At 42.2% G+C, this 26,928-nt stretch overlaps 2 protein-coding genes across 10 annotated transcripts; both read right to left on the bottom strand.

Moving 5' to 3' along the window:
• Positions 1-659: 659 nt before the first annotated feature.
• shisa7a (shisa family member 7a) lies at positions 660-22,460 on the bottom strand. Of its 9 annotated transcripts, none has more exons than XM_077575935.1 (9): positions 22,196-22,446; positions 22,047-22,112; positions 21,174-21,412; positions 18,218-18,715; positions 13,070-14,947; positions 9,155-9,309; positions 8,630-8,695; positions 7,379-7,564; positions 660-6,802 (listed from the first exon to the last, which is right to left on the bottom strand). In XM_077575935.1, exons 5-9 carry the CDS (start codon positions 13,789-13,791, stop codon positions 5,760-5,762), a joined length of 2,172 nt encoding a protein of 723 aa, XP_077432061.1. In that variant the 5' UTR covers positions 13,792-14,947; positions 18,218-18,715; positions 21,174-21,412; positions 22,047-22,112; positions 22,196-22,446; the 3' UTR covers positions 660-5,759. The 9 variants fall into 9 exon arrangements, with proteins under 9 accessions (XP_077432061.1, XP_077432063.1, XP_077432062.1 ...); XM_077575937.1 differs by having other exon boundaries at positions 21,174-21,331; XM_077575936.1 differs by having other exon boundaries at positions 21,174-21,316.
• Positions 22,461-23,391: 931 nt separating this feature from the next.
• ube2s (ubiquitin-conjugating enzyme E2S) lies at positions 23,392-26,332 on the bottom strand. The gene is made up of 4 exons (XM_077575025.1): positions 26,120-26,332; positions 25,089-25,236; positions 24,006-24,196; positions 23,392-23,931 (listed from the first exon to the last, which is right to left on the bottom strand). Exons 1-4 carry the CDS (start codon positions 26,234-26,236, stop codon positions 23,575-23,577), a joined length of 813 nt encoding a protein of 270 aa, XP_077431151.1. The 5' UTR covers positions 26,237-26,332; the 3' UTR covers positions 23,392-23,574.
• Positions 26,333-26,928: the final 596 nt, after the last annotated feature.

Raw genomic sequence — 26,928 nt, 5'->3', positions numbered from 1 at the left:
TGAGCATCCTTTCAACCCCCTGGTGGTGAAATATGCAAACTACAATTGTAGATGATTATTGTGTCGTCCAAAAAGCAATCTGCTGCACACTTTCATTCCAACTCCCAATTCAGCTCAGCGCAATAAATGCAGTCATAGGAGGCCTTTTGAATATGAGCTCAATTGCCTCGGCGGCGGCGCAAAGTGCGATGTAACTTTGTGCGGGCTGAGACAGTTGTTTGAAGACTCTTTCTACTTTTCATTTCATATATCAGAAATGGAGCTCTCCACTCCCACAGGTGCTGCATAACCTTGCTGCTCCTGCATTATACAACATTTTCCATTTATGTGCATGTTGACCCATATTTCTCCCACTGTGCTGTATACTCTCCATATTGCTTTTATTATGTTGGCTTGGGTTGAAGCCTTTGTAAAAAAATTTCAGTTTTTCGCTATGTAGAATATGAAATACATAACCAACAAGTAAGTAATGGAAGCATTACGGCAATTTTCCCGCTTTTGAGTCTATTGTATTTCAAGTTGTGTTTGTCAGAATGGCTGTATTAATTATATGGCTTGAGCATGGAACAAGAGTCTTATTTCAACTGTGAAGACCATTTCGCTGTAAAAATCTCTTGTTTTTCACGCCCCTTAAAAAAAAAAGACACACCAAAAACAAATGCTTCCCATCAACTTTATTATACAAATTCTCTGTAAGTCATTGTCGTATCCAAGGGGATCGATGTGTTAAACAATAACAAACCAAAAAAAAAAAAAGTTTGTTTGAAACTTAGAATCATGAAAATAAATTAATTTTTAGGCTACTGGACACCATTATTGTCCTTACAATTTTTACGTTTACTTTTGGCAATTCTTTTGTTTGACATTTCAAGTGGCCATTAAGCATCCTCGCTCCAAATGAATTCATAATGGTTTCAAAACACACACCATGTTCATTCATTTCTCTCTAAAAGAAAAAAAAAAAAAGAGTCCCTTACGTTCCTGTGTATTGTTAGTTAGCTCTCAGCGGCGAAAAAAGATATAAAGTAGTGTACCGTTGTAGCCACGCAGAAAGGCCATGACAATAAGCAAGACTGCAAACGTTATGAGTTTGGCACTACACAATTCAGTAAATACTAACACAGAATTTGCTTTTTAATTCTCAAATTAATGAAGATATCACTCAAAATTGTTTTCTGATTGTACTAGCTATACAAAATACATTACTTGCACAAATTAGATTAAACCATTTAGAAAAAAACGTGAGAACATGAGATATGGCTTGTGAGAGTTTACAGACTTTGCTACAGACCCTTTGTGGCTCTATTCAAATCTAAAAACTAAAAATAAACTAGTACTACTCTCTCTTTAATAGACCCTTCTCATGTGACGCCGGTACACATTGCTTTGTCTTACCTTCAGTTGTGTCACTTATATTCGCAAATTTAATAAGACCTAAACAAATTAAGGAAAGAAAGAAAGAAAGAAAATGTGATATATGGACACAGATGTAACCGAACACGAGTAGGAAAACACACCACAGATGCTAAGATGCTAGTGGAGGCGGCATTGTGGCTAGCTGCTAGCCGCTAGCAGACTATCATGCTAACCACCATGCAGCGTTGGGCTGCTATTTTTGTGTCGTTTTGATATTTCTTATAACTCTAACGTGCTACTGTTGGTATTAAGGAGGTGGATTAAGTCGGGTTGGACACCACTGAAGGCCCCGGTGCCGAATACACACAGCCCGCCATTTTCCATGGATTGTTAGCCATTAGCCTGGTTAGCAAGCTCATGTGCTATCCCTTCTGCCACTGCTAGCATCTTAAGCCGGCTACGCACACACACTGACAATCAAATCGGGCCAAATAGGATTAATTATAGTTGCCAATTAATTTGATAATCGATTAGTTGTTGATAAGTCAATTAATGGTTTCACCTCTACATCTTATTGGATTAGCAAATACAGAGCGGGAGTGACGTGTGTGGCATCACTGTGAAAAGGGTCTATTTCCCTGAAATATGCACTGATGTTTTTCCACCAGACCTTCCCTGACAAAAAACATCACATATAAAATGGAATCACAGGTTTTAACTCGCGAGAATCAAACAAGAGACCCTTTTCCTCGTCTGGTGGCGTTAAACCGCCCCCATCCCAAACTACTACCCGACACACTTTTTTTTTTATAACTTCTGTGTCAACCCAGGCAATCGTATGAGATCAAGACGCCATAAGGCCGATGTCTAGGCACCGTACGTACAGCTAGAAACAAGAAAATGACCTTAAGAGTCCAGACGTACTAGAAATGCTTCTCAGAAGAATGGAACCAGGCATGCATCAAGGAACCACATGTATGGAACCAAATAGAACCTAACGAGGATGCTAAAAGTTATCCAAAAACAATAAACACTAAAACCCCACCAAGTAAATGGACATCACATCATAAGATAATCGTTGATAATAACCATAACAATTATAATAATCATCAATAAGAACACTCCATCATATTCATAACAACTACATTTAGCACTGCGTATAGGAAGATTGTTCAAATGAAACCCGAGTCCTTTCGTGGAGAAAAGCCAGCGGTTGAATTCCCTTTGTCGTGAAAAACTGGAGGGGGGAGGGCGGGAAAAAAACATCCCTTCCGCAAAATATGAGGGGCCGGTTAGTCTATTTGTGCAAATTTCAGTCTGGAGTTGTGACTCGTTCAACTGTGCTCCGATTGCTCTTCTATCTTTTTCGACATGAATACTCAATACGCAATGACAATATCGACACAAAATCAAGAGCATCGTATATGGACCACAGATATCACATACTACAAGTGTGTAAGGATAAGATAGCCCTTAGTATTGATAAGCGTTTGTTATTGATGTTTATCGGGGTTCGTTTTCTTCGGCGCGTTCGAACCCCAATGCGTTATGATACAGCGAGGTCTTTGCGTGGGAGAATGTTTGGAAAGGGCTTCCTGGCCGTCCCGACCGAGTCTCCTTGCCTGTACAGAATATCGCTCGCGCGTTTGGAATTGGCGAAACGCATTACAATGGTGATTGTCTGACCAGCTTCCTCTGTGGTATTTTTTTTTTTCTTTGTATCTCCGCAAAATGGCTTCGAAAGGACATGTTTGGGTACGTGCAACCTCTGCGACTATTCGTTTGTGCTCTGTTTAAATCCATACAAAAAGAAAAAGAAAAACATCATCTTCGGTTACATTAAAGCAAGTTGACTATTCTTACAAACAGAGCATATAAAAAAGTCGACACACCCCTGTTCAAATGCCACATTTTTGTGATAGAAAAAAAAATGAAGCTAAGATGATACAAAAAAAAACATATTTATTCATTTTTTAAGGAAGTAGGAAAAAAACACTGAACTTTATTTGGGGTTGACCAGAGGCACTTGGTAACATGACTACAGCCACATCCCCAGTTATGAGGGTGTGCACACTTATGCAACCACATTATCTCAGTTTATTTTTGGAATAAATTTAGAAAAAAAAAATATCTTGCTCCCATTTTTTTATATGACAAAAAAAAAACAGCATTTGAAAAGGGGTGTGTAGACTTTTAATACCCACTGTAATCATGGCTCTTGGTTATTTGGTAGCCCATTTGTTTTTGCGGTCAGCTCCTGATTTTAAGCAACGGGATGCTGTCGTCTTCTGATATTGTCTTTGACACTTTTTGGGCAGCGCAAAGCGACGAGCGGTGAGACGTCCTCCTCTTAAGCTAAGGTCACATGGCAAACTAGGCAACCCGGGGCGTCCCACGGTTTTCGGTGTCCTGTCCGCACTTTGAGTGCTCCGTCGTAGCAGAAAGTGGGAGAAAAGTCACTCTTGCTGACGGGAAGCAGCACGAGTCGGTTTCTCCCCGTGGCGAGGTCAGACCAATGTCTTGCTGCTCACCCACGAGAATCGTCTCGGTGATAAATCATTGTAGGCGAGGGCTGGCCAAGCGGGTCGTCGGCTCCGTTCTTGAAGAAATTCTCGATCCCACATGGTCTTCTTCTCTTTATCAGTCCTTGGATCCTGTATATTCTGAATGTGCTGTATATATAATCTAATATGGCTCCTGAGTGCTTTTTTTTTTTTTTTTTTTTTTTAAACCGTCAACTGTACATGTACTGCGTTATTCCACTCTACCGATCCGTGCAAGTAATGGCACTGCTGTGTATATGGCAAAGATGGCAAATTCACTTACAAAATATGGCTGATGTATGCGATCACACAACTGGAGTGCTCCGAAGGTTTTTAAGAAGTGGTCGTATTGAAGCGGTTTCGCTATAGCGCTAATTAGGCTAGCCTAAATACGCTACTCGCAAAAAAGGTAGGGATATTTATTTGTCGGGTGAAATTTCAAGATGAACCTGAAATACACTATAACCTTTACAGGTCGAATTATTGTCAACTTCTCGAAGTTTTTGAATGTCCAACTGTTCAGTGTTTGAGTACTTTTCACAACTTGCTTTTAGCTGAATAGCAAAATTCACAACAGGTGTTTTGCTCCATGAATGGACCAATAAATTTTAATAATAAATAAAAGTCAGAATTATCACTTTGAAGTCAGAATTCCTTGATTTAAGTCAAAATGTTCACTTTAAAGTCAGAATTCTGAGATTAAAGTCAGAATTTTCACTTTAAAGTCAGAATTTTCACTTTAAAGTCAGAATTCAGAAAATAAAGTCAGAATTCAGAAAATAAAGTCAAAATTCTCACTTTAAAGTCAGAATTCTCAGAATAAAGTCAGAATTCTGAGATTAAAGTCAAAATTCTCACTTTAAAGTCAGAATTCTCAGAATAAAGTCAGAATTCTGAGATTAAAGTCAGAATTTTCACTTTAAAGTCAGAATTCAGAAAATAAAGTCAAAATTCTGACTAAAGTCAGAATTCTGAGAATAAAGTCAGAATTCTGAGATTAAAGTCAGAATTTTCACTTTAAAGTCAGAATTCAGAAAATAAAGTCAGAATTCAGAAAATAAAGTCAAAATTATCACTTTAAAGTCAGAATTCTCAGAATAAAGTCAGAATTCTGAGATTAAAGTCAGAATTTTCACTTTAAAGTCAGAATTCAGAAAATAAAGTCAAAATTCTGACTAAAGTCAAAATTCTGAGAATAAAGTCAGAATTCTGAGATTAAAGTCAGAATTTTCACTTTAAAGTCAGAATTCAGAAAATAAAGTCAGAATTCAGAAAATAAAGTCAAAATTATCACTTTAAAGTCAGAATTCTGAGAATAAAGTCAGAATTCTGAGAATAAAGTCAGAATCCTGCCAACATTATTTTCACGTCACTGGCCCTAATCCTTTTTCGTACATTACATTTCTCATCCAAGAAGATTATTTTTTGGGACGAAAAGCAATTTGTGCAAAAACTCCTGACAAATAATCATAGTATTGTTCCTTTGCTGCCATCTTGTGGCAAATGTAGGCAATTATAACCTCTTTCAATATCAAGAAACTGGAAGAGTCGCAAAAGGCATAGAAGTGGAAGTCCTGGGAAAAACTGCTGTTAATTTTGCCGTTCCGCTATTTGTTTGAGAACAGCAAATTGTGCAAAAAGTAACGCATTAAAAAGTTTAGGGGTCAAATTAAGTTTGCCCATAAAGGTTCAAGTGTATTTCCTGAAATTTCACCAAATACCTCTAACTTTTTTGGAATAGTTAATGTTATACCGTAACAATATTCTATTTGTGGCAACTGTGAATCTATCGGTTAAATGCAGACGGGAACTCGGGTCCCGTGCCGAGAGGTGAGCTCTACGTTAGGCACAAGGCCCCCCTCACACTGTTACCTCATTTTTGCTTCCTGTCCTGATCCCCTGACTGCCGCCGCCGCTCCCCCCAGACCCGCCGCCACCTCCGCTGCCACTACCGCCCCCGCCCGGGATGAAATGCAGCTGCTCGATGGTGTTCTGCCGTTTGCTCGCGAAAGCCATCCTGCGGTTGTGGCCCCCTAGCGTTCCCGTTCCCATGACGACGCCCGGCACGGGCACCTCCCCCGCCCAGCCCATGCCCCCGCTGATGTGGCCGGTCATGCCCGGGTTCCTCTCCTGCTCTCTGCCGGACGTCGGGTGAGAGTTCATCTTGATCATGTGGTGCCGGTCCAGGGAGGGGGTGGCGCACACGTTCTGCTGGGATTGGGCTTTCTGTTGGCGGGGAAGGGTGGGGACGCCCCCTCCCGGGTGGGCGTACGGATCCATCACCCCAATCCCGCCCATCCTTTCCTCCAAGTGGTCTGGGGACATGAGGAGCCGGTCTTGCCTTTCCTGCCTGTCCTGCCTGTCCTGCCTGTCTTGCCTGTCTTGCCTGTCCTGCCTGTCTTGCCTGTCCTGCCTGTCCTGCCTGTCCTGCCTGTCCTGCCGGTCCTGCCTGTCCTGCCGGTCCTGCCTGTCCTGGGGCTTGCGAGTGAGGGTCTGCGTGTTGGAGTTCTTACCAGAGGCAGCCATGGCTTTGTAGTACTGGTGCTGCTGGTTCTTGGAAAGACGGGACAGCGTGCCCGTGTTGCCGGGGACGTCGCCCATGTTGAGCAGCTGGTCGGTGGACTTCACCTTTCTTGGTTTGGAGAGGGTGTCATAGTTGGGGTTGTACTGCGGCTCCGGCGGGTCCAGCGGGTACGGATTGGGAGTGGGTGAGGCGGGCATGCCGGACGGCGGCGGTGGAATCCAGGGCCGGGCCGCGTGCCTGGGGAGCGTTCCTCTCCCGCTGAGGGTATAGTCGCCGCCCCAGTGGAGGTGGTGCTGGGACGACTGAAGTGCCGGCTGGGCGGTGTGCGGGCGCCGCTTGGTGGTGCAGTAACCAGACGAGTACTCATCCAGACCTTTTTCTGAAAGCCAGAGGAGATTTCTCAGAATTGTTTATCAGCGCACGATGACGCATCTCTCACAGGCAGAGATGGAAAATCTAAGTCCAGAAAGTAAAAACCCTGCCTCAGTTTGGCTTTAGCCCCAGGTGCTAGCTAGCTAGCTCCCCGGGTGCTTGCTAGCTAGCTCCCCGGGCGCTTGCTAGCTAGCTCCCCGGGCGCTAGCTAGTTAGCTCCCCGGGCGCTAGCTAGCTAGCTCCCCGGGCGCTAGCTAGTTAGCTCCCCGGGCGCTAGCTAGTTAGCTCCCCGGGCGCTAGCTAGTTAGCTCCCCGGGCGCTAGCTAGTTAGCTCCCCGGGCGCTAGCTAGTTAGCTCCCCGGGCGCTAGCTAGTTAGCTCCCCAGGTGCTTGTTTACCTGCGAGGGAGCTAGCTGGCTAGCACAAGAAGCTAACGCCAAACTGTGGCAAGGTTTTTACTTCCTGGACCTGGATTTGCCATCTCTGCTCACGGGTCAGGAGTGTTTCGACGATGATGGAGGGGGTCGGTGGGATGTTTGTTCTCACCTCAGGATAAAAACAAAAAATAAAAATACTACACTTACCGAGCCGTTTGAGCGAGGAGTATCTGTTGAGTTCAGGCTTGGTGGCGCTCTCGTAGGAGGGGGGCAGCTGAGCCAGGTTGTGCAGGGAGTGGTGGAAGGCGGGCTGGGATTTGGTGTTGTTGTGTTTACTGGACAGTAAGGTGCCCCCCGCCGCCAGCTGAGCGTTGTTCATCCGAGGGGTGCGTTCTGCGAGAGGCCACGAGGGGGGAACGGGTGTTAAATGAGATTTACTCCTCGGAGTATAAACTGCAGCAATATGATTGTTTGGTGCATGTATGTAGCAGCCAATCGTATTGAAGCAGGGCATATCATGCCGAGAAGTCAAGTGGGATGTGGGATAATTACGCCTCATCAATCAGTATGTGGCACTAATATTTGTTCTTCTACGTAAAGGATAAAGAAGAGGTCACCAACGTGATGCCCGCTAGCCACCAAGGACCACGTGAGTATCCCGCGGGTCTGTTTTAGAAATAGCTTACCAGTGGTGGGACATTGTGATTTTCTAGGAATTGTATAAAAGTGAAATACATATATAATAATAATGAATACATCAATATTTAATTTAATTTTAAGAAATGTATTTTATATGTTTAAAAAAATATTTGTTTTAAATTTAAAAATATATATATTTTGGAAGATTTGCTTTTACCCTAAGAAGGCTGTTTCCACCAGTGGGCTTTTTTAAAAAATAGTTTACCAGTGGTGGGACATTGTGAATTTCTAAGAATGTTATAGAAGTGATCATGTGAAAATTTAAAAATAAATAAATAATTATTTTAAGAAATGTTTTTTTTTTTTTTGAATTTTTTTTTGGGGGGGAAAAAATATTTTGGATGATTTTTGCTTTTACCCTAAGAAGGCGGTTTCCACTAGTGGGATTTTTTTTTTTTTTAGTTTGGGAAAAACATTTCTGACAGTCATATACAGTATATCAGACCACCTTCATCGTCGGGCCAATCCCTAAGAAAGCAACATTTGAAACAGTTGCATGAAGTCAATGCGGCGTTTAATGATAATTTGAAAATGGACTTTATGAAGGTTTATAGGAAAAAAAAATCCACTGCTGGAGACCGGCTTCTAACATTTAAAAAAAAATTCTGAAGATTAAGAATTGTTTTCTTTAATTTTTGCCACTGGCAAAAGCAAACTTTTTACAATAAAAAAAACAACAACAACAAAAAACATTCATTTTTTTAAAATTCCATAGCGTTGTCACTAAACAAATTGAACTTGTATCACAAGGAACCTTACCGATAGTGGCGGTGTGTTTGGGGCTGGAGCCTGACGTTTGGATAAAATTGTGCTGCAGGTTTCCCACTGTAATTAAAAGAACACAATGCGTCATCATCAGCTCACAAGCGTTTTTAAATTTCATCCAACCAAGAGATAATTTTTTTCAAGCACCTCTCAGAGCTTTTTCGAGTGATTGCATCATGAATGGCAAATTATCATCTTAAATAATCACAGTGTTGCAAACCTCTGCTTGTTGAAAAACATGTTGTTGTTGTTTTTTTTTTTAACAATGCTACAATTAGTTTTTAATTTAAAGACAAAACAATTATGTCTTTCCAAACACATTACAGTATGAGCATCTATCGTACAATTTAGTACTCCTGTTAAAAAAAGGTCATTAAAACAACAAAGTGAGTGTTTGCCTACGCTTTTTTTTTTTTGCACAGGAGTTGTTAAAAAGCAGACATTCACACATTCCGTCGGCAACACAGACAATAAAGTTGTGGGTTTTAGTGCTATAAAAAGCCCTCCATGCACCCTCACATCTGTTGTCCTTGCTGGGCAGTCCCGGGGCGTAGAGGTTTTTGGGAGCTCTCCCCAGCGTCCCCTGGCCGTCGCTCACCGTCAGAGCCACGCTGTTGTTCCTCTCGTCCTGCTGAACCGGATTGGACTGGTGCCGTAGCATGTCCACCAGGGCTCTACAGGGGGTGGAGAGCGGGTTGAGAGACGTCACTTCATAATATGAGCTTTCTTTTCAGAGTAAAAAAAACGAATCAAGCATTTGTCGAGGTTTACCAACCTGGCTTACAAAGGTATTAAATACAGTTTTTAGGAAAACTGTGTCTGGTACTTCTGGTATAAAATGTTCTAGGCTAGATTTAGTATCTGGGCTTTTTCGCTTGAAATGTTATCAAAGCAACCCCAGTCTGCCTTTACATTGTAACCCTTCTGCAAGACGTTTATAGTAGGTGTACAAATGATCAATAATTCAACATTTTTAGCAGAACTAAAACCCCCAAATCAAATTTTGCTTCGGGCCCTGTGGAGGCGCGGGCCATCACGGGTTATTTCCGCGGATTTTGGAATGGATCGGAAAACTATTGTGAGGATAGAAGGCTTTGGAGCATTTAAAAAAAAAGCTTGCCAGAAAATACTCTGTATTTTTATTTATTTATTATTACAGCCAAACCAATGCAATGGGATTTTATTCAATGGGCAACTTTTGTTTATGTTTAAAACCCTTTTAGTACTATCATCATAGCAGTCCGCCTGTTTTTATTGTTTTTTCGGGGGGTTTCTCTCGACGTAAAGCTGGTTCCGTGGATACGTTGATTATGATTTGTAAGACATGCGTCATCTCCGGTCTCCTGCGTCACTCTCTTCTATGACACGGCGCTTCCCCCTCCTCCACACATGAAAATCTGCTAGCTACCGTAATGTATGTGGAATCGATGCAAAGCTCTGCTTCCCCGCGCTCAAAAACCGTTGGAATTACGTTGCTAGCATAAATAGTTCCGGAGTTACGGTACTTTGAAGTTACTCCTCTTCCCCCTCCTCCACACGTGACCTTCTCCCGTAAAGATGAAAATGTCGTCTTCCGTCTTTCTTTTTTTTATCTTCAGAAGATAAAAATGCACGAGGTGCCTCTTGCTGTTCAAATTCAACAAGGAAACGGTGAGTAATTCTGCGAGAACGTCATTAATTGCAGCGTCTATTCGTCTATTAGGTTTGCCCCCCCCCCCCACAATCTGCGCTTATTGGTTTCGTCCCGCCCTAAACAACGCCTGATTGGTCAGCCCTAAATTGGTCGGCTGCAAACGTATCAGCGGAGCGGTACAAGATGTATTCGCCGGAGTTTGTGAACTCACACATATCGCGAAAATTCAGCTTGCTGGCTAGGTTACCAGAAAAGAAAAAAGAAAAAAATCAGCCAATAAATCAAATCAAAACAGCAATAGTTGCACCAAAACAATTGTATGTTCATTATGTACTTTAATAAGATGTAACAGAATAACTCAAATATTCAGTTAAGCCTCAATAATTTCTTTGGAAAGGGAACTGAAATTAATATTTTCTTAATAATAATAATAATAATAATATCTCCCTGACATAGGTTTAGGCCTAAAATATTTCTAAAATAATAAATGAAGTAATTAAAAAAAAAATACCAACTCCAAGGCACTTATTTATGCATATATATATATATATATATTTATACAGTAAGAATGTGCTTTGTTCCTGCACTCCAAACTACAACGACAATGAACCCATTGTGAAATGAATAGTTTTCTGACAGCGTCAATCGATACTGCACATGATTATCTTTCGATCTGTCCCGGATCTCATTAGATTGCGCAGGTAACAAAATGTCCGCTTCGTGTATATATAAACAGCATATTGGCAATACTGTTGGTTACATAGAGTGCAACATACGAGCTGAAAGGCCCAGAGGAGTTTACAGCAGCCTCTCGCACTTTCCAGCTGATGACTAAGAGAATTATTGTGAAGGCAGAACGATGAATCTGGGCCACTCATTGAGTCCTGAAAATCTCATTTCTTCACATCATTCATACACGGAAGTGTGGAATAGTCGGAGGTGGGATTATGTGTCTTATTTTCCGCCATCATTAATGCTCCATGCTGCTCCATGTCAATGCCGTCCCTATCAAATTCCTACCCAAGACCCCCGAGATCACGATCAAACCAGATCGGAACCGCAATTGACTTAAGTAACAAGCAAAAAAACAAACCGCCTTAAAATAATGTATAAAGCCCGTCATGAAATTTGACCAAATAACATGCAAATCTGATTTTTTTTTTTAAAAAAGGGAAAGTGAGTACAAATTAAGAGGAACAGATATTTTTTCCAAACCTAAATCATTTACAATTACAATCTGGATTGTAAAACTAAATCATATCAGTCTATTTGTATTTTTTTTTAAATGTATGAAAGCACCATTACTGGAAAAATATATTCAGCACAAGGTTGAATTATTTTGTTTAATTGCTACTTTGAAAGCGTCTCGACTGCAGATATCACAAGTTTGACTTCTTTCTGTCCTCTTTCATTTCTTTTTTTCTTGGAAAGAATGAAATAAAGTGTCGTTCTTTGTTTTGCGTCGCCATGTTTGTTTACCTCCGTTTGTGCATTCCAGTCAGACATGCAGACTTATACAATACATACGCGAATGTGTGTGTATGTGTGTACGTATACATGTGTGGCATTTTCACCGTAAAGAAAATCATGCAAAAACGCTGCAGACAAATCAAATGTACTCAAGGTAGGCTCGCTTCGTGGCAACGAAAGATGGCCGCCACGCATACAAGTAGTAGTAGTAGTAGTGCACTTAGCTCTTTGACTGCCAGACGTTTTCAGAAAAGGGATGCCGTGGGTGCCAGCCGATTTTAAGCATTTTGACTGATCTTTCAAGGTCCATAGAAAAGTATGTGTTTGGACTATGGAAACACACATACTACCAAATGAAAGATTGGACTCTCATCTTTCATCCGAAAAAAAAGTTTGTTTCTACCTTATTCCGTTTTTCAGTAATCAACAATAGAAAATGGTTAGTTTCGCCTCTGTTTTGAAAAAAAAAAAAAAAAACGTATTTTAACGTCTTTGGCACTCATCCATAGGATTTTACTAAACGTTATTTAACGTTTTTGGCAGTCAAAGAGTTAAAAGACCAGGATAGAGAATGCGCAGAACACAAATCCGACACGTGTTTCTAAAACCAAGTATTCAGGTTCAAAAAGGGGTTATCCGGGTTTTTATAAACCAGAATAAGAGCATATTCGAGTCATTAGTTGAGTTTACATCCACCCGTTTTTATTAGAATTTTCAAGACGTATGGGAATTCTTTTTTTTTTTTTACACACACGCACGCACGCACGCACGCACGCACACACACACACACACACACACACACACACACACACAAAAAAAAGGAGAACAATGATGATGACATGTCAAATGATCAATACCGAGCCCTCCCCCCCCCCCAAAAAAAAAAAAAAAAAAAAAAGAATTTTCAAGACATGCGAAAATAAAACTGAACGCTAGAAATTCGAAAAAAGGGCTTGAAATTTGCTAAAAAGTGTCAGAGAAGGTGGATTTTGAAGCGTATCGAAAAAAGGAAAATGCAAATTTTGACTATGGAAACAATCCAATTTAAAATGGAAAACAGCACCAAAAAAAAAGCAAACTCATACGATGTCATCGCACGTCGCAGTCGCTTCCTGGTCTTCTTCTTTTAAATTACTGGCGGATCACATCTCTATAGTGTATACTGCCACCTACAGTGTCGGAGTCCTCTCTCAAAATTCACAAAAGAACAACGTGCCCGTTTTGCACACATTCAGTAAATTCGCTTTTAAAACATTCGAAACAATTGGATGAAAACCTGACTAAAGTGGTCAAGAAAATGGATCGAAAGAGAAAGATTGCTATATTCTGACCTTGGCATATTGAGGTCCCTCTGAATGGCTTCGTGCTGGACCTTGTTGAAGACCACCTTGATGCCGACGGCCACCGCCACCATGAAGACCACCACGCCGCCGATCACGAAGCCCGTGTTGTGGCTCTGCTGCCTGAGCGGGTCGTACTCCGGGTCGGGGCCCAGCTCCTCTTCGGTGATCAAGGCGTTGGACTCGGTCTTGGCCCAGGCGGGCGAGTCGTAGTTCTTGCAGCTGTCCTGCTCCAGCTGCCGGTTCCGGTCGGGGCAGCAGAAGCGGTAGTGGCACGTCCCGCAGCAGTAGATGAACGTGTCCTTGGTGCAGTTGAAGGAGTTGTCGAAGTGTCCCATCACATCGTAGTAACCCTGACACACGTCCATCCACACGTCGATCAGGCGCGGGGCCACCTGGGCGGCGCCCAGGGGCGGGGCCAAGGCCTCGGACGACGTGACGTTCTTGGGGAACATCATTTGGGCCATGGGTTTCGGGGGCGCCTCCAGGACTCCCTCCGGCGGGCTTTCCGGAACTTTCTTGGGGACTTTGGGACGGCTCCGGAGGGCATCCAGGCGCGGGATCGAGGGGTCGGGCTGCGTGGAGGCCGGGGCGGAAGACGGGATCACGTACTCCCCGTTTGTATGCGGGACGGGAAGCAGGAAGATCAAGGCGAGGATGCGGAGATTGTTTGTGGGCGTCATTTTTACATGACTATGAACGGCGCTTTTCATGTGCGGGTTTTAGCTCAGCTTCCGAAAGCGTGCTTGTTGAAAATCCACAATCTAACAGCGGCTTCATTCAGAAAAGCTGGCGAGATCAAATTTGGCCACGGGGAAAAAAAGGGTCAGGGTCGAACACTCTTTAACAGGGAGCTTTTATTTCCGAGGGTTGCTAATGGCTTCGGAACGGGGAAGTCTAACGCGCATGAATTCTGTAGCAAAGCTTTTCAGTCTCAATGAGACTCGGCTTGGAAAAGAGATCAATTGAAGGTTCGAGGCAGTCTTTTACATTCCTGCACTGATGGCAGGCACTTGAACAGCAATTATTTTTTTTGTCTTCAAATGTAAACGTTGTCATGTGTTTTGTTCCGTATGTACGGTTTGGCACATTCAAAAGTAGGCACTGTTAGATGTCTCATCGGCGCATCGTAAACACGGACTGTCACTCACGGCGTGACTTAAGGGGAGCCCGCGGGAGACCCCCCCCGTCGTACTAACTCTTCCTCGGGCATATCTATAGATACCACGCCGTACTTTTATCTCCTGCTTTTTTTTTATCCCGGGATTGGATTAGCGTGTGTTGGCGCTGGCCTGGCACAGGCTGTAACTGTGATGGGGCGCTGGCGGGTGATAATGAGGGAGCTTTTAAGTGTGAGGATGAAGATGAGGATGAGGATGAGGAAGATGCTACTGCAGAAAAATTAGGAGTGAGCGCAAACCCGAGGAACCCACGACTTCTGCCGTTTTTTCCGCGCTCCAAATTGCCAATCCCATTTAAACCGGGGGTGACTAATTAAACGTGCGATGAATGACGTCTCGTCTCAAAAAATAAAAAATAAAAAAAAATCTGAAGGGAGAGAAATTATCCCTGATTTGTCACTGGGGAAGCGGGGAACGAATCTCACTTTTGTGGAGAAATATGTAAATGCCTGAAAAGTTATTGTGTTGGAGGTGCCGGCAAATAATAAGACGGTGGCAGATCCGTCTCCCACTGGAGGAAAAATATAATTACATGTAATTTTGAAAAATGTGCGGCAGAGAATGGAGGCACGTATGGATGGGGGAGGCGGCGGGGGGCTGAGGGGGCGAGGGGACAACTGGAAGCTTTCGAAGGGGTGTTCGGGGGCCAAAACGGGTTGATGGAGAGAGCTCTCCGGAAGGGGGTCCGCTGGAATGCAAACAAAAGATGGAGTGATTATCGACAAACAGGGCTATTGAAATTCAATTACAATTTCAATTATTATACTCCACAATTACAAAATTGGCATAATCGTAAACACACACACCCAAAAAAATTATACTAATTTTGAGTTGTTTAACTCTTTGACTGCCAAAAACGTTAAATAACGTTAAGTAAAATCCTATGGAGGAGTGCCAAAGACGTTAAAAGACGTTTGTTTCAAAACAGAGGTGAAACTAACCATTTTCTATTGTTGATTACTGAAAAACGGAATAAGATAGAAACAAACTTTTTTTTCTGATGAAAGATGAGAGTCCAATCTTTCATTTGGTAGTATGCGTGTTTCCATAGTCCAAACACATAATTTTCTATGGACCTTGAAAGATCAGTCAAAATGCTTAAAATCGGCTGGCACTGGGGACAACCCGTTTCTGAAAACATCTGGCAGTCAAAGAGTTAAATTGATATATTTTCCCTTTTTATTTTAAAACGACTAATTTAATAAATCTTGTTTGGTCCAAAAGCAACTTATATAATTATAGTGTTTCAAATCATTGTATTTGTCTTAACAGTTTTTTTTCTTGTTTTGTACCAAAAATTTGAACAATCGTGATTTCAATTATTACCTAAATAATTGTGGTAATTATTTTTTCCATAATCGAGCAGCCCTAGCAAAAAGCAGGCCCCGTCCCTGGACATAGGCGAACGAGGTGGTTGCCTAGGGCGCCATCGAGTGGAGGGGGTGCCATATTGCAAGGCAAAAAAAAAAAAAAAAGATTTTAAAATATTTGTTTCCCAAAAACAATGACAATGAAAGGAAAGGGTCCAAGCCTTCATGTGCTGCATTAAGAAAGCAGCAAAGGGGGGGGGGGGGGGGGAAGAAAAACAGCCATAGGGTAGAGTCATGTATGTCATCATTGTCTATAAAAAATAAACATGAAAATAGTGTTAGCTTCTTAGCTTAGCTATGCTACTTTGTGCACCAAAGCGAGGCAAAGCTTGCTGGCTTTAAAATAAAGCAGTCAGTCCAGTCCAGATACCTTCAAATAGATTTGCATTAGGGGTGTCAGGCGATTTAAAAAAAACAAAAAAACATAATTAATCGCATGACTTCGAGAGTTAACTCACGATTCGCGCAACTTTGATATCTGTTCTAAATGTACAATAAAATATTTCTTTCTAAGTTGTCATGCTCTTGTTAACATAAAAGTGAAAACAATGTTAAACTGAAACAAATATGGTGGTATATTTTAGTGATTGATACAGCAATTTCCTAATGAATAATAAAATTGAGTTAAAATAAAAAAGACAAGTGTGATATTGATTTGTGTTGAGGTCATTTTTCTGCCACTAGACGGCATAATTGCATTTGTAAAACATTGGTGACAGCTCAGTGCATTTTTCTTTTCATATTAAGAGCTAACTAATCGTTAACGTGAAATAACTAATTGTGAAATCCTGCACATTTTCAAAATTGTAAAACACAACTTGATCCCAGTTTCCACAAATATATGCATCATTAGAAAATGTAGGAGTGCCAAATTTTGACGCGGACGTATCTGCTGCGTTGCGACTGGAATTCCCCCAGTGCAGGCTTTCCCAATAAGGGGCGGTCATAAATTGCGCGTTAAATTTTTGTAGTGGTGTTAAAGGAACTTTAAATGAACACCCCTAATTTGCATAAATCATTGTTTCACATACTTTTTTATTTGTAGTCGTTTGTCAAATTTGCTACTTTATGTGGTGTGCTATTAAATATTATTTCTTTATTTATTGCCATGCATGGGGGGAATGGGGGGGGGGGCAATCTGCACATTGTCCTAAGTCACCAAATCACTTAGGGCCGGCCCTGACGGACAAAGAAGTTTAAACAGAGGAAAAATGCAACCAGGGAAGGGATTGAAAGGAGCACAAAAGCGAGGCGAGGAGGAAGAGCCAGAGGTATAGGAGCAAGAGACGACCGTGAGTGGGAGGGCGGCGTGTGGGTGGCTGGCTACACAATCAAGTACATTTTATCCCAGCACTTAACAGCACAGCACACGGCAGAGCTGCAACATTAGGACACAACGTATGCATCGCCAAATAAGCGCCACCGTGTTGGTGCATGCCGCAAAGTGAAAGGCCATTCCTGAACACCTCTTTACAGTCAGCCTTTCCTTTCCTTTCTCTCTCTCTCTCCCTCCTTTTTCTTTCTGCCTTTCTCTCGCTTTCTCTCAGATTCCGTGCGTGGGTTGAGGCAGCTAACTCTCTCAGAATAGCACTGCAGCGCTGTCTGTGTGATGGGGAAGGGAAAGGAAGCCAATACGATCGGAGCCCATGGGCAAAAAAAAACAAAAACAAAAAAAAACAAGATCGAAATCCATTTTTCGGAGACGATTCACCTTCAAATGAAGACTTTTCGCAAAGTGTAGCTTCATGTGGATTCCACGTTTTATTCTGAAAAAGCATCACTTGGTCCGGCGGCCTCCAGCGAAATCACACTGAGCCATTGCAGCAAGGGGGCGGGGGTGTGGGGGGGGGGGGTGGCACACATTGACAAGTGTGAACATGCATAGTTACGACAACAACAAAAAAAAAGGATAAATCCCCAAAAAGGCATAAAATTGCTTCCGCGCGAGTGAGCCGCACCCACCGAGCGTCACTTTGGTGCGAGTGCATTTTGCAACAGGTGCTCGTGGCCAAAAGCACAAAATGCACTGAAAACATTGACCCATTAGGAACACGATTGTGTGACATCGGATATTTAATTAAAAACCACAGCACCGTGGCGTGTTTTTCTTTTTAATTCCTTTTTTTTTTTCGCTGCTGCGCAACGATAGTGACTGACGTGCACATCGATTTCAGCAACACCCCCCCCCCCACCTCCCCTCCCCTCACCGACACATTAATTAGTTGTAACTTGTATCGGTGAAATGGACATGACTTGCATGTAGCTGTGGGGCTGCTTGCTTGCTTGCTTGCTTGCTGCTGCGAATGCGTGGGTGTATCCTCGCCGGTGTGTGTCTGCTTCTTCGCATTGCCCTTAATATCATCATTTTCATTATACGCGTGCACGTGCACTAATTTGATTCAGTCATGTATTTTTTTTTTTGTGGGGGGGGGGGGTGAAATAAACATACTCGCTCGCGCAAAAGGAGCATGCACGTGTTTGTAAAAGAAAGAAAAAAGTGATGAAGCAGATGGAAAAAAACATGCGCTTGGATATTAAATATGCTAATTTGAGAGGGAAGAAACAAAAAGTGCATTGTCGTGTCTTACCTGTGCGCCGCTGTGCGAGGTTTGACGCTGGAGTCTGCGCACTCAACCTCCGCGTCTCTCACTCAGACAGGCAGCCTGTTGTTATTAGACCCGCAGATGATCCGGATCCTGGAATCCTGGATACTGGATCTGGACCGGGAGCTAGACCACCTGTTTTTTTTTTCCCCCCCGTTCTTTTCTGCCCTTGTGTTGTTTAATTAGAATGAACAAGTGTCGCAGGTCTCCTTCGTCCTCGTTCTTGATAAATCCACGCACACGCACGGCATATAGGGAAGAGGAGGGGGCGGGTTGCTTAGTGGGGAGGGGGGGGGGGTCACTCAGCACCGGCAGACGAGATGTTCTGAGATGTTCTCACACATGTCATCTGGAACATTCCGATTGAGAAGAAAGCCCACAACTTTTCGTCGAAGCGATGTTGCCGCTTGTGCTGATGAGACTCTCAACTCTCCTCATCCGAGCTGATTAGGCGCCTTCTTCTCATCCCTCCTGTTTTAATCACTGAAAGAAGCAGAAAAGCGGCAAAGAAGTTTTTAATTGCAGCGGCAGCCGGCAGAAGCGTGATCAGCCTCCGGTGAATGTGCGAGGGGGGGAAAGAGAAGAGGAGAGGAAGGAGATAGGGAGGGGAGGGGGGGGGGAGAGGAGACATAGAAACATGGTTGCCAAGGCAACAGTGTCATTATGTTGGTGGCAATTATGAAAGCGATGAAACCAGAGGAGGGAGGGGGAGAGATTGGCAAAAAAAAAAAAGAGAAAAAAAAGCGTGAATACACTAGTCACTTGCATGGATGAATTATCAGGAGACTTTGTGACGGACAAATGTGTGCCGTTTGTGTGTGTGTGGGGGGGGGGGGGGGGGGGCATGGCGTGTCGCATATGGTCTCTGTAATGGTGCATGAATGAAAGTGCTTTTGTGCATTTGTTGTTGCACAAATGCAAGGACAAGCGCAAGAGAAATTGCAAAGAAAATGTGCAATGCGGTGCGATAGTGGTGAGCAAGTCTGCCTCGCAGTTCTGAGTATGCCCCAACCCTCCGCGGTTTCTTCCCGAATACATTTTAAATTCATTCAAGAATCGAAGTCAGGAGTTTGTTTTTATTACAAGCTACATTTGGTTTGCCTCATTATTGTGACAATCATCCTTTTTTTAATTGTCCTTATTAGGGTCACAGGTCCATGGGCCAGTGACTCATCACCAGCAAATACATACACGAATGTGCAACTGCAATTCATTATTATTTTAAATAAATGACTTCCATTTTATGGAGAGTAATAGAGGCTAATCTTATTAGCCTGGCAAGCCACACCCACTTTATTAAAAAAGCGAGCGGGTCTGGATAGGCGTCCATAGACAGCGATTCGGCACCGGCCGAAAACAGGCCGGCCAATCAAATTCTTCTATTTGCGTGACGTTGTCTTCGTGAGCAACGTCACTCTTCGGCGCAAGTCGTTTCAACAGCGGCGAGCTTACAGATTTATAACGCTGTTTGACTATCAAAACAAAGTGACTCATGACACCATGAATCTTCAAGTTTTTCAAGTCATTCACTACTGCCTCTCTTCGGCTAGTAGCCATGTTGGATTTTTTTTTTTTTTAAATAATTCAACACACCTCAAATACAATACAAACAAATGAAGCACCGCATAATGTTACAATCAAGTCAATTACATAAACCTTCAATAAATATATTTACATACACAGACCCCGAAAAAAAAGCCCAAACAAACACAGAACAAGGAGCATTGTTATAAAATGTCAAAAAGAAAAGGATCCCACAAATATTTTAGATGAGTCATCCAAAAAAAATTCAAAGTCATGGGCATTTTTCCTGATTGTTGGATTTTTACTCCGTCGCCTCAAAAAAAAAAAAAAAAAAAAAAACTTCCAACGAGTCGCTTTTCTGACGTCACGTCCGCTCCTCGCTGATTGGTTCATTCCACTGTCTGTTAGCTCAGGTTTGCCCCGCCTCAAAAATGCGACTGATAGGGCGGTTGACCAGACTCACGCTACAGCAAAACCGCGAGGGAGTCTGGACTTCCAGGCTATGATCTTATGGCAATACATGATCAATTTTAGAATGTTTAGGATTTTTCTAATGTACTAAAATGTTCAAGGAAGGCCTGCAATATTAACAGTTTTTTTTTTTCAAAAGTCCTAATTGGCTCTTTCTTTATGTGGCCCGCGAAACGAAATTATGTGCATCAACTTCATATTTCTTATAATAGCAAAACTGCTAATTGTCTTCACTTTTAAAGAAATACTTGACTCATTGAGCCATTTTCAGAAGTAAAAAGTGAGAATTAATTTGATAACTTGTACAATTAATACCCTTAAAAACTATTTTTGTCCGCTTGCTGTCGACTAAAGATGACATCATCCTGTGCTGAGGAAGTAGGTAACGACCAATCATGGCTCACCTGTTTTCTGGGTTTGGTCAGTGAACTGAGCCATGATTGGTCGTTACCTACTTCCTCATCACAGGTGAGGTCATCTTCAGTCCACAGCAAGTAGAAAATTTCGTTTTTAAAGGTATTAATTGTACATGAAAAATAATGAAGTTACCACATTAATTATAGACAAAATATTCACTTTTTACTGCTAAAAATGCCTCAATGAGGCAAGTATCCCTTTGAAAATATTCCGTTATTGCAAGCAATGGTTACCAATTTCTCTTGAATCAATTTCAACGGTTTTTATAGGCTTCTAATTTCAAAACTAGCCATTCAACAATTTGTTGTATATGTAACATGAAGCAATCTGTACAGGTGTGTTCACAGTCTGTATACAGTAGCCAGATAAAGACAGAGGAAGCAATAAAGATAGAGTGGCAAAATGCAGTTTTTCACAATCGTGCTATCAAATTTGGGCTTTGGTGAGCTGCGCGGCGTTTTCGCCCGAAGAGTCGAAAAGAAGGTGTTGGGATGCGGGTTTGGGGGGGGGGGGGGGTGGGTATAATTACCTGCATGTCAGGCTGCTATTTCCACACAGGTGGGTGGGAGGCCGTCATTAGATGCACTCCAGTGACGCTCTACAGGGTGTGCTTTTCCACTCGCTGCTCTGCATGCAATTACTGGCTGCCTCATAATGCTTATTCCATCAGCGCTGAACAGGAGACCACTATAAACAAATTGAACGGCGACAGGCTCGGCGTACGCTCACGCGGCCACGTCGTCGGGTTCACTCGGTCAGAAACGAGGCCTTGAGGAAGGGGATGGTCATGTGGTTTTCACACATTCATATTCATTCACATTCATTAAATGGGAGTCAGCGCACACCTGCCACCGTTCAAAGTGCCTCCGATTACGTTTTAATTAAAGGTCAGCTGTTTTAGTAGGCTTTTCCTGACATTTTTTGCTTCTTAATTTTGTGCCAACACTGACTGGTATTCATGGTTCATTTTTCCAGCTGGAAATAGAGCCTTATATGAGGCGGGGGAATTATGAACAGCTCAAAATAGCAGTCAGCACAAAACCGTCAGGCTTTTGCTAAAAAAGCAAAAAGAAATGTCAGAAAAATCCTACTACTACATCTCTAATTTCTTTGTGGTTAATCAGAAGCACTTGAAATTATGGCAGGTGTGCCGTCTCCCATTTAACATGAGCGTCAATGGGATTGGTTAGTTCTGAGCATAGTCACATCCACAGTAATAAGAGGGTGTACATAATAAAAATAACAAATCCATTTAGCAAGCAACACTAGCTTCCTTAGTGAGCTAGCAAAAAAAGAAAAGTGGTGTGATTTAGTCTCCTATGAGTCCTACACAGTACCCAGTAAGAAAACCAAAACAGGGAGAACATGCAACCTCCAAAAAGGCTTTACCCAAGATTCAAACCTCAAAATTGTGAAGCGGGCCTGCTAACCACTTTATCCACAGTGCTGCAGCCCCTCTCCTCACTGACTAGACGAAAACACACACATAAACAATCAGGAAGCTACATTGCTCATTGATGTGTTATTCATTAAAAACAATGTCAAACTGACCTAAAAAGCTCACCCCTGCAGTTTTACCAAAGAATCTTTTCCGCCCAATTTCAAGTGGAGCTTTTAATTTTTCCTTGGGAAATGAAGACCCTTAGAGAGAAAACCAGCCTAGTGGAAGTCAACCACATTGACTATTGACAATAATATATTATACGTGACCTTAATAGTGTAAACATGACATTGTGATTAATATTACATTTGTAGAATATGAGTTATGCAGCAAAAGCTAGTCGTTTTTAGCTATCTCAGGGGCGGCCATTTTGCCAGAAGTCGGATTTTCCCGAGTTCAAACCAGGAAGTGTGAACGGGAACGCCCCCTTGAACTCGGAAATTCCACTTGTGAAGTCGAAAAAAAAAAAAGTACAGACTTCACGACGGACTATAATGTGACATCACTCTATAATGGCGCCCCCTTTGGAAACACAGACCGTGAATAGTAAAACACAATTTACTCGAGTATAGATAGTACTAGATAGCTTTCTTCATTCATAAATATTCGACATAACTTCACGTAACTCAACGTATGTGACAGTATGGCGCTAGATTTTCAAAACTATAAATGAAGCAAAATTGCGAGAAGGCAAGTTTGCTGGAGGTCAAAATGAGTTTTGAGGATCAAAATAAAAAACTAATTTATCACAATCCGCCAGTTTCGTTGTTTACTTTCGCCTCAAACGCCTTCAGCTCGGAACCGGAAAATCCCAACTCTGATATATCAGACTTCTGACCACCCTCGAATGCAGATTACATCACAGTTGCTGCTACGACCAATCACAGCTCACCTGTTTTCTGAAGCTGCGCTGTGATTGGTTGTTACCTGAGACCTGAGTGACATTGCCGTCATCTTCGGTAAACAGCAAGTGGCAAAATGGCCGCCCCCGAAGATGGATAATAACGGCTGGATTTTGCTGCTTAACCCATATTTAACCAACACAATAACAACCAGAATGCCATATTTAGACTAGTAGGGCTGCATAGAACATATTATTGTAAAAACAACAACTCCTTTTTAAGTAACCCTGTTGTACTAGTGCATGAAATTGTCCTACTCATTAGGACAGAGCGTGCTAGTACACTTACCTTGAGATTGATATTGATCGAACAATATCGACTAAACGTCTTTCCACGTTAACCCACTGTGAAGATTCTTGCAATGTGTCTTTTGTGTGTGTTGTTCTGAAAAGCGCAAAAAGCCATTATCTGTCACCATTTTTAATCTCATTTTAATTCGGACAAGTCAAACGCTACGGTACAAAGTGGACAGTCTGGATTGTGGTCAAAAAAAAAAAAGGAAACAAACTTAAAAGGGACAACTTGGATGTCTGTATTTACACTCTTGCACGCACACGCACACACGCAAACAACCTGAAAATGTTGCATTAAAGTCGCCTCAATGCGCGCTTTTTATCTGCTTTCTTTTTCACCGCCGTGTTATTGACGCCACTACTGCTGGCGGTCGTGCTGGGTCCGTTGGCGCCGTTCCCGAGAGCGGCGGGCACGGATGGCGCGGCGGCTCCCGCCCGCTTGCCGAGGTCCCCCGCATGCTTCTTGGGCTGCGGCCCGTCGCTGGGGTCCTGCGAGGCCCCCGAGGAGCCGGCGGGCCCCGTCATGGCGTGGATCTCCGTGAGGAGGCGGGCGCGCCCCTCGTATTCCGTGTAGTCCTCCAGGAGCAGGCGCCCCGCCTCCTCGTTGAGCGCCGACTCCGGGTTGGGGTGGATGAGGAGACACTTGATTGTCTGCGAGGGTGACATTTGGGGTGGATTAGAAAGAGCGCGAGGGGAGACGCTGGAGAAAAGACGGTCGATCTTACGAGCAAGACGTGTCTGAGGCCGAGTTCTGCCTTCCAGTCCCTCTTGAGGACGTTGACACAGATCTCGCCTTTGTGGCCCACGTTGGGGTGGAAAATCTTGGTCAGGAAATACCCTTTGGGCGGAACGGCAGGGAAGTCCTTACCGAGGACCAGGCGCATTCGGAACACGCCGCCGGCAAACGGGGTTCCCTCTGTCCACGCATAAACAATTCATCACGTAAAAGCCCAACGCTGCCAGTTGTACTCAATAAGCCGAGTCAGCAAGCACCGGAACCAACTTAGGGAAGACGAAATGAAGACCTTTCTTAAGGTCTTTTATGTAATGTTTATGTTATGTTTTTCACTGTGGATTTGGGTCCTCTGGTGTGCACGTCTTGGTCACTAGGGGGCAGTGTAATCCATTCAATTTAGAACCACTTATCCTCAGATATAAATGGAGCTGGTCACAGCTATGCTCAGTAAATTACAAATTACAAAATATATATATAATATGTCAATATGTTGCACTGTATGTTGTTTTTTTGTGATTTTGGTAAAATATTTTTTATTTCTTTACTTTGCTTTTAGATGTATTCAATTTGTTGTTTATTGTATTTGTAAGTGCTTTAGTGAAGCCAGTTGACTCCACTGCAACCATCTAGTGGCCATATCTGAAATTGTTGCTCACAAGTCAAAGGGTGGGGGGAAAAAAACAAACTAAAATTTGACTAAACAGCTCTTAAGTCTAGGTACCAATATACTATATAGCAACCAAGTTCTTTTTTTGTTTTGTTTTTTTACATATGTGGCATTTTTAAGCCTAATTAAGGTCTTAATTTTGGTGAAATACATTTGCCATCTGTCAGTTTACATGACATGTCTCTCTTTGCTTACCGAGTGAAAAACGGAAAGAGTGCAGTGTGGGAAAAGTGCCCCTAAACTTAACACAAAACAAAAATGGCTGCTAACTAAAAAGGGGGACAGCTTACAAATTCCTGACAAACACATCAAATTAAATCATGGAGAGAAGTCTGAATGGATGGACATGGCAATATCAAATAAACCTCCGCTCGTATTATACTAGTATTATAAAAGACTTCTCACCAGGCCCTTCTATGGCCGTGTGCAGTTCCGTTATGTCTTCATCACTGGGGTAGATCTTGATACCCTCCGGCGGGTCCGCGGCTAAGGCTGAAACTTCTTTGTACACCAAGCGAAGAACATGAGGGGGCAAATTCTCCACATTGGAGTTCTGTTGGAAGAGACGTGTGAATCAGACTTGTATAAAGCTTAAGAGTGCAGTTAAGCAGAAGTTGACCACAGCTCTCGCAAACTCGCCGACGTCACATGGCAACCTACCAGGCCCCGCCTCTTAAAGGCAAGGCACACATGCACACAGACGAGTTTTTTATTTTACAATGTAAATGTGTTTTTTTAATTCACGGAAGCGTGTTTACAGTGTGTGGAAAACTATATTTCAAAAAATATTACATGATCTCGCAATGTCACAGATTATTATCAAGTATTGCAGGCGAGTCAGGAATGTATTCCTATGATAAATGGGACTTCATTGTAATGTAATCCTGCTTTATTACGAATAAACACTTAGTCAACTAAAGTCATGCAATAATTCATCACTATCCACAGTTTAAAACTCGAACAGTTTGTGCACATTTTGTCACTGCAAATGTAAACAAAAATACATAATCCGTTTAACTTTCTCTGAAAAGATGTCACGCAGTTTACTGGATGCTGTTGGATATAAATTAACCACTTAGACACGTTTAAATGTGGCTTAATACACATAGTTGATGTCGCTGTTTATAGACTGAAGAAAGCCATTTGAACGAGTTTAATCACACCAGGTTGGGTTTTAAAGTGACCTGACGTTAGCAACATTAGGCTAGCGCGAGAAAAAAAAAACGCGTCTAAGACTTTATGTGAGCTATGTCCTCTCACTGATACACGTCACAAACAAAAAATAACTCGTGAGAACATTTAAATGACATAATTATTTGTACTACTATGACCGAATCGGAGTAAGGAAGCTCGACGCCTAGCGACAGCTAAACACTAAAACAAGCTAATGGCTAACTGAAGCTAGCCGTACAATCGACCGCTGACGTCCGTCTTACCATCTTCAGAAAAAATTCTTTCAAGGCGGCGGGTTTTAGATTACACGATGAGGTCTTTCCGTTTATGTGCGACAGGGAAAAAAATAAATATTTGGTAGAAACTTCTTGGGTTCTCATTAGCTGCTGCTCTTTTCTTCTTTTTTCGTTGACACAGGAACAAAAATACGCTGCTCGGGTAACCTGGCACCACTACCCAATGGGATCGTGGCAGTGGGGTGTGTTGTTTGAATTTAACCAATCGTGATTTAGATGTCGCCTACGTCATCAACAGGAGCCCAACCATCTGCTTCGAGGGGTCTTAAAGTTGTCCCTCATTGGTCCGTTTGAAAAAACGAAAGTACACGAATGGAAATATATATATAAATTTCCATTTAGAAATGGGAAGATTATTTCTGGTTTTTGACCATATGTTCATTAAGATGTCTAAGTTCATAATTATTTGTCAATACTTAGGGCTATTTCTTTACATTTATAACTGCAAGTATGGTAATCACTTTCACAATGATCCTACAGTATTTCCTATATTATAACTGTACTTATAAATGACTCTAGTAACAAAAAGGCTCTGAAAACTATAAACATTTGTATAACTTTGTTAATGTATTTGAAACCCCTGTACTTGTTTTTTTTTGTTTCCCGAAAGATTTTTTTTTAAATGGGAAAATTATGTATTTATTTTTTAGACAAACGTCCCCCCCGAATAATCCACACTCAATTTGGAACTGTAGTTCTATTTCGATTTTGTCTAAAATTTGTGGTTAAAAGTAAACTAAAAGTTGCTTTTAATATGTATTTTATTTTACCATAGA

The sequence above is a fragment of the Vanacampus margaritifer genome, chromosome 9 (genome assembly GCF_051991255.1).
Source record: "Vanacampus margaritifer isolate UIUO_Vmar chromosome 9, RoL_Vmar_1.0, whole genome shotgun sequence".
NCBI lineage: Eukaryota > Metazoa > Chordata > Actinopteri > Syngnathiformes > Syngnathidae > Vanacampus > Vanacampus margaritifer.
This window is presented reverse-complemented; position numbering and strand designations above follow the sequence as displayed.